This window comes from Hetaerina americana, unplaced genomic scaffold (assembly GCF_022747635.1).
Source record: "Hetaerina americana unplaced genomic scaffold, ioHetAmer1.1.p SCAF_80, whole genome shotgun sequence".
NCBI classification, from domain to species: domain Eukaryota; kingdom Metazoa; phylum Arthropoda; class Insecta; order Odonata; family Calopterygidae; genus Hetaerina; species Hetaerina americana.
Window position 1 is genome coordinate 877,106 of NW_027287428.1, and position 14,112 is coordinate 891,217.

At 43.0% G+C, this 14,112-nt stretch overlaps 1 protein-coding gene across 2 annotated transcripts in view; it reads right to left on the reverse strand.

Annotated features, from left to right (window-relative positions):
- LOC139698282 (trehalose transporter 1-like protein) overlaps positions 1 to 14,112 on the reverse strand; it is a 56,840-nt gene that overhangs the window by 22,313 nt on the left and 20,415 nt on the right. For both annotated transcript variants that reach the window (XM_071597163.1, XM_071597162.1), the window contains exon 3: positions 11,963 to 12,089. In XM_071597163.1, the coding sequence (XP_071453264.1) occupies positions 11,963 to 12,089 (127 nt within the window). The remainder of the gene's footprint in view (positions 1 to 11,962; positions 12,090 to 14,112) is intronic.

A 14,112-nucleotide genomic window follows, 5' to 3' on the forward strand; every position in this document is an offset into this window, starting at 1 on the left:
GACGCGGGGAGGATGGCTCCGGATATCTTCCCTATACTTCCCGCCAGGGAAGCCCTGGGACCCGGATCTCATCCTGGACCTACTAGGAAACAGCAGCCCGGCCATCATTCTGGGAGACCTCAACGCCAAGCACCCCACCTGGAATTCAAGGTCTCTCAACACGAGAGGACAAGCCCTCCGCGAGCTTGCAGACGACGAGGGACTAACGGTGATTGGCCCGGCGACGGCGACGCACCAGCTTGGAGACGTCCTTGACATTGCAATCTCACGTGGTGTCCGGACGTCTCTCAGTATGCACTCGTGTGTTGAACTGTCGTCGGATCATAACCCGACCATCCTGCTGCTGGGGACCAGAGTTCCAGTGATTTCAGCCAGATCTCAACTTGACCTTCGTGCCGCGGACTGGAAGACCTTCCGAGGGCTCATCGCTGGTAAGCTGCCGAGGGAACTGACTCCACCAACATCGGAGGAGATGGCAGACCAAATGGTCGGTCATCTCACTGCTACCATCACCGCTGCCATTGAGGCTGCGATTCCTAGAAGGGAGAGGCGCTCGTACTACTTGCGTGTGCCGCTTCCTCCCCCGGTTCGCGGACTCATCACGCGCCGGAATAACATCCGCAGGCGCTGGCAGCGGTACAGGACCGACGACCTTCGGCAGCAGCTACATGCGCTTGACCGGGAAGTCCGCTGCGCCCTCCAGGAAGTCCGCTCGGACAACTGGGAGGCGCACCTACGGGAAGATCTCTTGCGGGAGGATGGCATGGAGGACATGGAAGAGATCTGGAAGATCTGCAGGAAGCTGCGAGGAAGCCAGCGACTGGACCCCATCGTATTCTGCGGTGATGAGGTGGCGACATCTCCCGGGGCGAAGGCAGAAATGCTTGCGACCTATCTCGAGGGCACCTTCAGTCCTAACCCCGGGAACGCGGATTCGGCGGCCATCGAGGAGGAGATCGCGGTGTCGGAGGAAGCGGTGAATGCTGCCCCTGAAGATGCTAAGGCTGCTCCCCAGTTCCGGAAGGAGGACGTTCTGGGCACGATACGCTGCTTACGCAAGAGGAAAGCCCCGGGAAATGACGATATACCCAATATCGTCATCCGGGAACTTCCGAATGCAGCGGTGGCGTACCTGACCAGCATCTACAACGGCTGCGTCAGGATTTCCTATTTCCCGACCACTTGGAAGAGAGCGAGGATCATATGTCTCCCGAAGACGTCGAGGACGGAGGTGGGACCCGGAGACTTCCGGCCCATTTCTCTACTCGACGGATTCGGGAAGATGTACGAGAGACTTCTGCTGGAGCCGATAGTAGGTTTCGTCCGAGAGGCTGACATCCTCCCGGATGAGCAGTTCGGCTTCCGCGAGCGGCATTCCACGGTCCATCAGCTGGTGAGAACCACGGACTTCATCACGGACGCCTTCAACAGGAAGATGTCGGTGGCAGGCGCATTTTTCGACGTCAGCAAGGCGTTTGACCGCGTCTGGCACCAGGCACTGCTGTTGAAGATGCGGAGACTCCACTTCCCGACGTGGATCATCGAGGTGATCCGCTCCTACCTAAGAGATAGGACCTTCGTCGTTTCCTGGTCTGACTCGTTCTCTGGGGTGCACCGGATCTCCGCTGGTGTCCCCCAGGGTTCGGTTCTCGGGCCAGTATTATTCAACATCTTCGCCCATGACATTCCCAGGAGTCATGGGAGGCACGAGGTCCTGTCACTATACGCGGACGACGCGGCGCTCCTGTGCAGCTCCCGGCGAATATCTTTCGCCGTGGAGAGGCTGCAGATCGTCGTCGACGAGCTACTTTTTGGTATCGTCGCTGGCGGTTTGCAGTCAATGCCGGGAAAACGAAGGCAATCGTCTTCCATACCGGCAGAGGAGCGCCGACAGAAGAGGAGCTGTCGGTGAATGGAGTCACCCTTCCGTGGGAATCCGAGGTTCTCTACCTCGGAGTGCTGATGGACCGGAAACTCCTTTGGAACGCCCAAGCGCGACGTGTCCGAGGGAAGGCCTTCGCGGCGCTTAACCGGCTTCGGCCGATTATTCGTCCGGGGGTCCTGAGCTCGGAAACGAAGCGTCGACTCTACCGAGCGTGCGTGTTGCCTGTCATCACGTACGCAGCGCCGGTATGGTCAGGAGTGCCGAAGTCTACCCTCGCTCTCATCCAAGTGGTGCAGAACTCTGCGCTACGGTGCATCTTGGGATGCGGGCGCTACGCCCGCGTGGAAGAGATGCACCAGGACGGGAACATGGAACCTCTGAACGTCCTTCTTCCGGAGCTGTCTCGAAGATTCTTCGAGAGGGCTGCGGATTCAGACGTCGCCACCATCCGACGCCTCGGAGAGATCCAGGTTTCAACGTGGGACCGCTATAAGCGCCCCATTGCGAGCATGGATCGCCAAGATGCCCTCCCAGCGAAGAAGAGGCCCAGGCTTCAGTAGCAGGGATCGCCAGAACGCCGTGACAACGCAGAAGACGACGCCCTGCCTTAGAAGCCTAGGCGGCTGGAAAGGCAACACAGTGGAGCCCCGACCGGAGTAACGGGGGTCCGTCCACGAGAATTGGAGTTGGGAAATGTAGCGATGACAGAGGAAGTAATGCGTGCTATTTTTCTTTTGTAAGACTGCACATAGAGTATGCGGCTAGCATATTGGATCCATCTCAATTAAACCCGATTGCAGAATTGAACAAGGTACAGGGCAGAGGGTTCAGATTCGTAAAAATTCGTACAGAAGAACCATGATAAACGTGATCCTGGGGACACAGCGGCTTTATCAGATGACCTTAATGCCATAAAATGCTGGTGCGACACTAGGCATTTAGAATTAAACTTAAAAAAGTGCGTATTCATAATTTTTTGGAAAAATAGCAATTCCCTCCCGAACGCCTACTGCATTGGGAACACCTAAATGGAATGCATGGACTCAATTAAATACCTAGGCGGCTACCCTCACTCGCGATCTCTCCTGGGTGAAGCATATTTGGGGAATATGTGGACAAGCTAACAAATAATTTGGATTTATTACATGAGTACTGGGTAAATGACATGAAAAGGTCAAGGAGAAATGTTATCTTTCGCAGGTTAGGCCTCATTTAGAATATGCTGTTAGTGTATGGGATCCCCACCAAGTTGGGTTAATTGTCGAATTGGATCGCGTGCAGCGCAGAGGATCTAGATTTGTAAAACGTTTTTATGATAAACTTAGTCGCGTATCCAAAATATTAGAGGAGCTAGGCTGGAAATCACTCACGGAACGAAGGTTAAATTACAGATTGAAGCTCTAGCATTGATTGGAAGGTCTCTTTAGCAGTGATGTTGAAAATGTATTATTACGCCCATCTCACTACGGTAGGAGAGATCATGCTAATGAAATTAAAGAGATTAAGAGTAGAACAGATTGATTTAAGATGTAATTTTTTCCACGAACGATAAGTGTTCAGAATAACATTTTTCGACCGCGGTAGGGTCATGGTTCGGGTAAAAATTATTCTGGTGCCACAATTTCAAAGTGTCAAAATCATTCACCTTGACTGGGATTCGAACCCGGATCCATTAAGGAAGTTAAGCTATCGAGGCGTCCTCCTATACTCTGAAAACTTTTGGGAGCTTTAAAGGAACAAGGTGTTGTGACGAAATACCGTACGAGGTCTGCTCACAAAGTATCGCGAATTTTGAATCTCCGCGGGTTACATGTATTTGATTTTCGATTTTTTGTGGAGTTATGTTGGCACTTATGTCTCTCACTTATGCCGTAAATTTCGGCCATTTTGAATGTTCAGTTAATTATTGACAGCTGTTTTGGTTGGAAGTGTTTTGGCTTGTATTCGATTTTTGCCTGTTCCCAAAAATGGATCAAAGAATCTGTATCAAATTTTGTGTGAAAAACGAAATTAAGTGCGCGGACGCATTCCGAATGCAGACTGTTGCATTTGGAGAAGCTACCTTGGACCAAAGCTACGTTTATCGGTGGTACAAAACGTTCTCAGAGGGACGAGAAGATGTGAACAACGAAGAGCGGCTGGACGCCCGAGCACAACAACAAACGAAAATATTGATGAAGTGAAGAAAATACTATTGGCCAATGGTCGAATCACCGTTAGAGAGGTTGCTGAGGGCCTTAACATATCGATTGGCTCGTGCCTTTCGATTTTTACCAATGATTTGGGCATGACACGGGTCGCCGCGAAATTCGTACCAAAATTGCTCAATTTCGACCAAAAACAGCAACGCATTAACATTGCTAATGAGGTGTTGGACTCTCTCCACGACGACCCAAATGTGCTCCAGAGGGTCATAACTGGTGACTTGGTTATGAGGTGTAAACTAAAGTTCAATCATCCCGATGGAAGCTGCAGCACGAGCCAAGACCGAAAAAAGCGCACCAAGTTTGGTCGAATGTGAAAGTTTTGCTTACAGTTTTCTTCGATTGCAGGGGCGTGGTGCATCATGAGCTCTTTCCACAGGGTGGAACTGAACGGATAAGGATTATTACCAGCAAGTTATTCGCAATTTGCGCGAAGCAATCCGCCACCAACGCCGGGATATGTGGAAGAACAAAAATTGGCTTTTGCACCATGACAACGCCCCTGCTTACACATCGTTACTTACGCGCGATTTTTTGGCCAAAAACAACACACTAATGATGCCGCAGCCACCGTATTCCCCAGTGACTTTTTCTTTTTCCCGAAACTGAAGAGGCCCATGAAAGGACGACGCTACGCAACGATTGACGAGATAAAGACTGCATTGAAGGAGGAACTGAACAAGATCACTAAAAATGATTTTTTGAAGAGCTTCCAGGATTGGAAAAAACGTTGGCACAAGTGTAGTATTTCGAATGGGGATTACTTTGAAGGGGACAAAATAGAAAATCATGAATAAATAAATAATTTTTGAAAAACACAAAAATCGCGAAATTTTTTTAACAAACCTCGTAGATACAATTTGACAGACATTCGTAATCGTGCGCGAGGTTACTGTTGCGGCATCTCCCGTAGTTTCTTTGGAATTAGTCTGGTGTGTGTTCGCCCCCTGCCACACATCCTGGCGGTGGCTTGCAGGTTATATAAATTAAAAAAACATAAAGCATCCCACAAGTAGCTCTTAGTCAGCCTCAATCTTTTGTTGTCCAATTGATTAACATTAGATATTTACTAATACAAATAAGTGACACCACAATTCCACTATAGTCGAAAAGAGAAACAAATAAGAGGGGCAGAGATAGCTCAGCTGGTGGTCAATAAGAAGGACCGCCAGATTTGAGAAAAATTCGTGCGAAAGAACACAAAGCGTAACACATTCACTACAAGATATGGGTTGGGAGCCTGTAGATATGGGAAGACTCAGAGCGAGATTAAATCTCTTTGCAAAGAGACCAATCTTGTGGCTTTACATCCGTAATAGAAGATGAAATTCAGCCCCAAAATTATATTGGCAGGACAGATAATTTTCATAAAATAAGATGGATAGAATTTCGAACGGATAAATGCAAGCATTATTTTTTACAGCGCACTATTCTCGACTAACAACTTAAGGAGAAAACACCAACGCAGAAATGGGTAAGCTCTAGCGAAAATAGTTTGCGTGGAACTTTATCGAAGACCTTCTAAAATCCAAGACAATTTTACCAAATTTTTGGTTCTTTTATCAATTGCAGGATAGCGTACGTATTTATCAGCTGTATTTCACATGATGTCACCTTCCTGAATCCGTTTTTTTTGCTGGAATTACAATTGTGAGGGTCGAGGAATGGCCATAATGTACCTGATAGTTGATTCTAGAATTTTACAGGAGTGGGAAGAACTGAAACTGATATGTAATTACGTGGGTCTTGTACATTTTCTCCTTTCAAGATAATTGCAACGTTAGATATTTTCCAGTTCAGGGAAACTACGACTTCAAAAATCGATTAGTTGAACTTATTCTAATAGAGGCACAATTTCATTAGTGTGGCCTTTAACTGCATTAAATGCATTCAGATAAGGACTCATGGCCGAATAACCAGGATAAGACTTCTGAAATGGTCGTAACTGTTAATACTAAATCCAAGGGTTGATTATTCCGTGAGAGATGTTATTATGCAAAAATTGTGACTTTGACTCAGATCAGCATTTCCCTATACTTATTTTTTTTATCCGTTGTATAGTGAATAGTTTGATCAACGATTATTATCATCAGGTGGTTCTGAAGACCTGAAGACGTCGCGACGCGACAAAACCTCGGTCGTATTGATGGAAAAAATGAGATGATTCAAAAAAGTGTTTTCATGATCTCCGTGATAGATAACTTCCATCAATTAAAACCGAAAACCGTTTCCCCCATTTAAAAACTTGCATGCAAACGGCCGAGGTTGTTCCTTCACTCTCTTTCTCTCTTGAACATCGGAGGAGGCAGACAGCGGGGCACCGAACGTTTGGGTTTTGAATCCCCTCGTTCATCCTGCTGCTAAGGACAATTCAATCCCCAATTGGCTGACCCCAAGACTCGATGACATGGACTCTATGACTAAAGGGCTAAAGGTCAACGGAATTACATGCCGTTTGATCCCAGATCCATCATAATATCGCAAAGATTCAAAGGTTATACGTTGATATTCGATGCTAAAAAAACATATAAGATACTTAGTCATTAAAATTTCATATATGAATCATCTTGATGGGATCTCCTATTTAATGATCCTGACTACCAATCTAGCTGTGTGCAACGTCAAACTCATGGTTCTGTAGACCTCACATATGGCCGCCGTTTTATTTTTTAGGGATAAGAACTAACACTGATCTAACGAAATCGTCCAGCCAAGTTCCTCCCTCATAAATGTTACGAATTAGGTCATGAAAACGCATCCTCCGTCATTTTCCCAAACGCTCAAGTAGTTCTGCGGGAATTTTGTCAACCCACACGGCCCCATGTAGCACCCTTACGTATGTAGTATCCTTTGTATCTTACCAACAATTATGTCTAGACCTAAGCTATCCTCATCTACGTAATATTCTCTTTTTATGTTTGATTTAGCTGGCCTTATGTCTTTACCATATGGTTCCTCAATATATCTCTTCCAATGGTTATATTAGCATCTGAAAAGGACGCTGACACGAGGGTGGTGTAATTTTGGGTTCCCATCCGATTTAAGTGTCGTTTCCTCGCTGCTAACTTCCTGTCGTCATTTGCGAAACGCCAGGTCATCTGAAGTGCATCGCAAAGTTTCTCATGCCCCGTGTGTGGTCTATATATGAAATATAATGCAATGCAGGAAAATTTTAGGTATTATTAGTTCCTCGTATATCTCATTTATCCATTAAGTACACGAACAGGCTTGGAAATAGCTTCCTTCAACCAGGAATGGCTTCCAATCGCCTCGTTCTTAGGATTCTCGCTTATTAGCGAATAATCGTCAAAATCAACAATATTTTGCTGTCCTGCATTCCTTCCTCATGGCACATTCTCATCGGTATCGTAGTTATGTTCTAGTACCACCGTATTGGCACTTGAGAGAACAGCGATGTTGTGAACATCGCAGTTAAATCATAAATCGTCAACTGAAATATTATTCTCTCTCTCTATTACTCTCTCACAGATAACGTCTGTCAAAAAGTGTTCTTCCGTAACATTTGGTTGCTCTCTCGGTAGGATTCATGTTATCTTTTCCCTCACTGACGGGAAATATTCTTCGGCGAGCCAAAAAGAGTCGGCAGGCCAAGGGCCCAACGCGTCCACACTCAATGAAAAGAAGCCCTCGCCGTCTTATCGAACACCACCACGCGCGGACAGAAGTCTCCTCAGCACGTTTTGGTCCCCGCAGAATGACATTAGGTATTGCTAACAGTAATTGTGGGGTAAATAATTAGACTAATTGTACAATAAAAGATAATTTAATCTATAGATAACGGGAAAAATTATGCCATTGAGCAAACAAAGAAGCTTCTTCCGTAGTAGTAGATAACATTAAGGTAGATTAGATGGAAAAATGTTGTAAGATTTCTATTATAAATGGTTGGATTTCGACTCGAGTTATCATATTGACTCTTGATAGCTACTGAAACCTCTTTATTGCCACGTAATCCCCGTTATACTAATTTTCTCTGCAATAGTCATCGAATGAAAAGAATATGAGGAAGGATACTTAGGCTGTGCCAGAAACCATTACCCGTAAACTGAATTGATTTCACGTGAAACGGAAATATGTATCACACCCAAAAGTGTATTTTCCATTATTTAAATTAAAAGCTGTTACACGTGATATTACGGAAAAAATATTATGCTTGCGGTTCTTCTTCCGGGTGGAAAATGCATATGCTATTTGGTAACGGATCCCAATAGGGTATCGGCGCCCTTTCTGCGATCTCAGCCAAGTGAAAATAAGAGAATCTTTGACTTTGAATTCTCTACAATCCTAACTAACAATACTTGATCCATTTAGGCATACGTGAATGAACGTCGCTGACGCCAAAGAAAAGACTCACTCCCAACGGGAATACTGATAATTTCGAGTTAAGCACCAAAGCATTGTTCATTATCAAGTCGCGTACCATGTTTACGTACGAGCTAATGCGTGAATGAATCGAAACATTTAAGTAACATAAAAGCATCAAATTCAACTCATTCAATTAAACGAGGAAGTGTTTATTTTGTGAAATTTCAATAATTTTGGATATTGGTCATGTTTCCAGTGAACTTTGAATTTTTAAATATTCCAAGGACAAGGGAATTTTACATTCTTATTACACACGCACATTACAGTCTTCAGCATTCCATCCCCAATTAACATGCTCTGCATCCACCTTTCCTGCCTCCATTGGATTTCTCCCAACCACCCTCTCTTCTCCCCCACCATGCCTAGTGTCTCTTCGCTTGTTTTTATTTCCGTCCATTTTACCTTTTCCATCCCTTTCCACATCTCAAAAGCCTACAATCTACGCCCATCATCTTGCTTCTGTGACCGAGTTTCCACGCTGGAAAAAACCACGGACTTTATCAAAGTTTCACTAATATTTTCTCAAAATCCTAGTTCGCTTTCCCTGTCTCCCCTCCTCCTTGTGAAAGCTTCTGTGCCTAACTCTTTTCTTCTCCTTATGTCCCTACCATTTTGGTCCAAAACACTTCCTAGTGGGGTAAACTGTTCTGCCAGCTGTAGATTTTATCTCCTTTTTCTATTGTTCAACTTAACTTTTATTTTTCTCGAAAATTTCATAACTTTTGTTCGTTTTCATTTGTTTTCATTACATGTTTATCGCTCAGGCTTTTCAAAAGCGCTCAGCAATACCCGAAATCTCTTGGTGACTGAAGAATTAAAGTTTGATTATCCGCAAACCTAACTGATTTTATGAATTACCCTCTAGCTTTATTTCCAATCCCCAGTTCTTCCCATTCGTCTTTCACCGTTTCCTCCACATATTCGTTGAAAATAACAGGTGATAATGGACATCTCTGTCTTAATCCTCTCCTAACAATACACATCCCGAATCTCCAGCCGCCAGTCACACCCAAGCAGCCTGAGACGTACGGATTGTGAATAACCCTTCTCTCACCTATCCCTCCAATCTTTTGGCAAGAGAGGAAGAGGAAGGAAAGGATAGGTATTTTGGATGGGATGAAGGGAGGTAGAATTTATGCAAAATCGAAGAAGGGTTTATTATAGTGTGGCGTACCAGGTTGTCTTTTCGCGAGGTTAAAAACTTAGAGGTGCTAAGTTTGTGTCCATTCAAAACCAACCTTCTAGAATAACAAATAATTCTATGCATATGTGGTCTTATCAATATTAACTTTTTCCTGGAGAGTAGCCAGGAGTTGCCGGAAGAGTTTATTTTTAACGGCCTAGAACGCTGTCCGAAGGCCATATGAATAAATCATGTAAGTCGCTCCATAGGCTAAATATTCGTGAACATTCCGTATATGACCATTACCGTAATGCGAATGTCTTCAAATAATGTGGCCAATAAAACCTTATTATCCGTTAATTAATTGAACAATTCAAATTCCACCTTCCGGTGGTTTGACTTTTTGAGCTTCTTTAGGTGAAAAGCTATGGACTTACCACTTTGCGAAGTTGCACGAGGGTGATTCGAAAAGTAAGGTCTCCTATTTTTTTCTATAAACATCAAATTTATTCTCAACTTTGTGTGCATCGTAGGTAATGCAGAGCATTTAGCTATTTTTCTACATAGTTGCCTTGACGATCTTGCATCCTTCTAAGCAGCTTTTTAATACCGGCGTCGTACCTTCCTCCCGCCACGTCACGCAGCCAACTGACAACTGCTTCTTGCAATGCACGAGGAGTCTGACTTGAGTTTCTGCCCTCCAAGGAGTTTTTTGAGATCGGGCAACAAGTGGTAGTCGCTGGGGGCAACGCCCGGGCTGTAAGGAGGGTAGTCGATGGTATCCCAGCCGAATTCATTGAGTAGGGTGGTCGTTTGACGTGGCACATGCGGACGTGCATTGTCATGATGCAAACCCACTCCTTTGGTGAGACACCTTGTTGTAACCGAGGGCCTTCGACATAATATTCTGCACGGAGAAGCAGCCACTCTCTTCATTAAGACCATCCTTTATCTCATGAAGGGTAATTCTCCAGTCATTGCGCACCATCTCGTCAATTGGAGCCACCGTTGATTCCGGCAAACTCGGCCGCCCCGACCGCTGCTCATCGTGGACGTTTTCTCGGCCATCAAAAAACTCCCTGCTCCACTTCCGTACGTTTTTGATGTTCATACACTTCTCACCGTACACTTCCATTAAATGGTGATGAATTATATCGGAGAAGTAGTCGTCAGTTGGCCTCGCGACGCCGCGGGAGAAAGGTACAACGCCGGTATTAAAAAGCTTCTTACAAGGATGCAAAAAGTGATTGATCCTCAAGGCGACTATGTAGAAAGAAAGATAAATTCTCAACCTTTCCAACGATGTACGCAAAGTTGAGAATAAATTGGATTTTTCATGAAAAAATAGGATACCTTACTAAATGAATATGCCTCGAACGATAACGAGTTAAGAATTCGAAATAATGCTATAAAGTTAGAATTTCTTCCTACTTTAGAGTTATTAAATTTTTTTTACTTTTGACAATAGTAGTAATTATTTCTATAAAATAATCTCTCATGAAAAGTAAATTTTCAAACATGTTCTTATTATTTTGGTGTACCAGCACACTGTTATTAAACAGTGTAAAGAGATGAAGGCTTTAGTGTCGGAGTTCATTGAATCTATATTATCATAATTTTTCTTGCCTAAAACTACCAACTTGGGACCTAGCAATGGTTCAAAATTTTTGTGACCCTTTCATTGTAAAATGAAAACAGCTTATTTTCATTGCACTTATTTAACTATTACTAATTTTTGTATGATTAGTATTTGGAAAAATTATTGGAAAACTGTTTTAGTTCAGTTTATTTTTACTTTAGCTAAAAAAATGTTATATGTTAATACTTATCACTTCTAGTTCATCAATTACTAGAGGTGATTCTAGTTCAGTTCAAATCATTTCCTTTAGTAATTGGTGAAAACAGACGCTTAGTCAAAAGAGGAACAAATCTCCGACTCATGATTATTGACCCATATTTTTCCATTATAAGCATTGTCTTCAGCTCTACTTTATTTGCTCTGCTTATTTTTTCATGATGATCTTTAAGCGATTTTGATGGGCGAGGCCTTTTTTTACCCCAGCGTGCTTCCGTGAAGTGTCACGAGCCAGAGAAGGTAATATAATAAAATCAATAAAATAATAAAACTTTTGAGAAAGTATTCAAACTTTGTAATTTCGTTACGCTATTTCACGTTCATCGGAGACATTTTCGGCCGAACATAGAATCCTTTTCCACGGGAAGTTTCGCCGGAAGTTCGTATTTCTCCGTCCGAACGACAGAGATCCCCAGCCTCCCTCTTAAGATCTTCTGAGGAATATCTTCGCCAAAGCCTCCCTATGATATAATAGATTATGAGACTGGCGTGACGTAATGCCTACTCACCTATCCAAGACGATTGTTCCATGCTCAGGGTGGCCTCGTCTTGCATCAAAGGAAGAGCTACTCCAGAGAATCCAACGACCATGCCAGGAGAGATCGACGGCAAGTTCGCGACGATGGTCGCCAACACCTGCGAAGATTGAGCCGATGCTTAAATGATACTTTTACTCCATATATCAATAATCATCTTTGAAGTTGGGCTCCATTTAAAGAAAGCATCCATTATATTTGATTTTTAAATCATGGCGAATGTCTCAATTTTATTACATTAGACTACCGTAGTTGAATAAAATAATGCGAATACGAACAGCCAATGGTTGCTTAATGGAATATTAAAACTTCAATCAAGGCGTCAGCCTTAAGTTATTCTAATATATTATTTCGTGTGTCAGATTTCCTTGATGGTAAACAAAATCAGGCGTGATGTAAAAAAACTACATTGTAGCCGAAGGGGAGAATATGTCGCCCAAATGAGACATTTGAGATAATTTAGTGCTGAAGAAATAAAGCTTTCTGTGAGGATGGTTGGGGATTGCAGTCAGCCAATCTTCATACTGAGCGACTGATGATGCAGAGATATGCATGTGGAGTCTCTTTGAAAGGAGAATACCTAGTCTCGTCGGTACTTAGGTCCCTCTTAAATTAAAATAAATTATTTAGGATGGATGAATCATTCGCCTGGCGTTGACATAGCACTAGAACACGTCTCCATACTTCCGCTTCTCAAAATACGCTTGATGAATGTAACGACCTCAAACCTGCGCATGCTTTTTGAGGGGGAATATTACTTCCTCATGCCACCGCGAGTGCTTCTGAAGGTCATTTTGCTTATGATCAACAAGCATGTGTGCATTAGTTTTCAGCCTACCCTCGTAGATTCTCCAAATCTCTGTACTATTACGGGCATCCTCCCTCCGAATGTTACCCAAATTATGCGTCGACTGTTATTCCCGCTTTGATTTATCCTGTTTAAAATTATTGCAAACATTAAACCTGTGATTAATTCTTTTTGAGAAATCCATTCCTTTTATTTGCTTGAAATTATAGTGTCAAACAGCGTCCCCCCCTAACGCTTTGCATGTAATGGCAGTTGAAGACTTCCATAGACGCTAATCATAACTATCTCCTGGGTTGGATGTTTAGCCTATGTACTTTCATTGTTGAAAGCTGATGGGTCACAGTTCACAACGTAGGAGGCTCTTGCTGGGTTGCATACTAGCCTCACTCAATCGTTAATTTAGGTGAAAGTTAAGTTAATTCACGTAAAATGAAGCAATTTTCGAAAATTTATCACCGCATGGAATATTAGCAATAGGAGGATTTATCATCTCACGGAATAACTGGAGCTAATGGGTATTTAATTTTGACTCTTAGCGGAGAATTTGCTGCAAATGTTGGCCGAGTTCGGAAGAAGATGTGTAATGCACCCCTGGAGATTTGTGAGGTTATGGACCCCTTGTAAGACAACAAGTTCCTTTCGGTTTAGAGCCCCGATACTATGAGTTAAATTGTAGCCACGCGTGTTACCTCAAATTAATATTTCAAAACAATATCTGTCACTAAATCTATTTATAACGTAAAATATTCTCCGATGAGAAACCCCAATAATGTATGAATTCCCTTAGTCTAACCAATACTTTGACCATCACTTCGCCACTGCAAACTAGTAGTTAGAGTTCAATAAACCTATGTGATAATAGTATAATAGAACAGTATGTTCTGTTGTTTTACCACCATTAAAATAGTATTGAAAATTCTAGAAAATAATAGCGAATGGTTAATACTCGGAAACTTTAATTTTTCGTATCATCCATATCTGAGCAAGAAAAATTATCGAATCAATGGTAGTGAGGTTAATAAAATACGATGTATGGGCAAAGTGAAAGAAATTATACTTTTTTGGTCTTACCATTACATTTCCTTTTTTATGCAGCATCATAAATACGTTCATGAACTTAACACCTTTCCCTTTTGAGATAGACAGTGTTTCATATAACATATTTCACAACATATATACCTCCCTCAGAAATTTATTTTTTAAAGGACAAAAACTTAACTAATTTGGTTTTTTAGCCTAAAATTCAATTAGAAGGATTTTTTATTGTAAGAGCTTTCAAATAATATCTAGTAGAAGGAATTTTGATATTAACTCC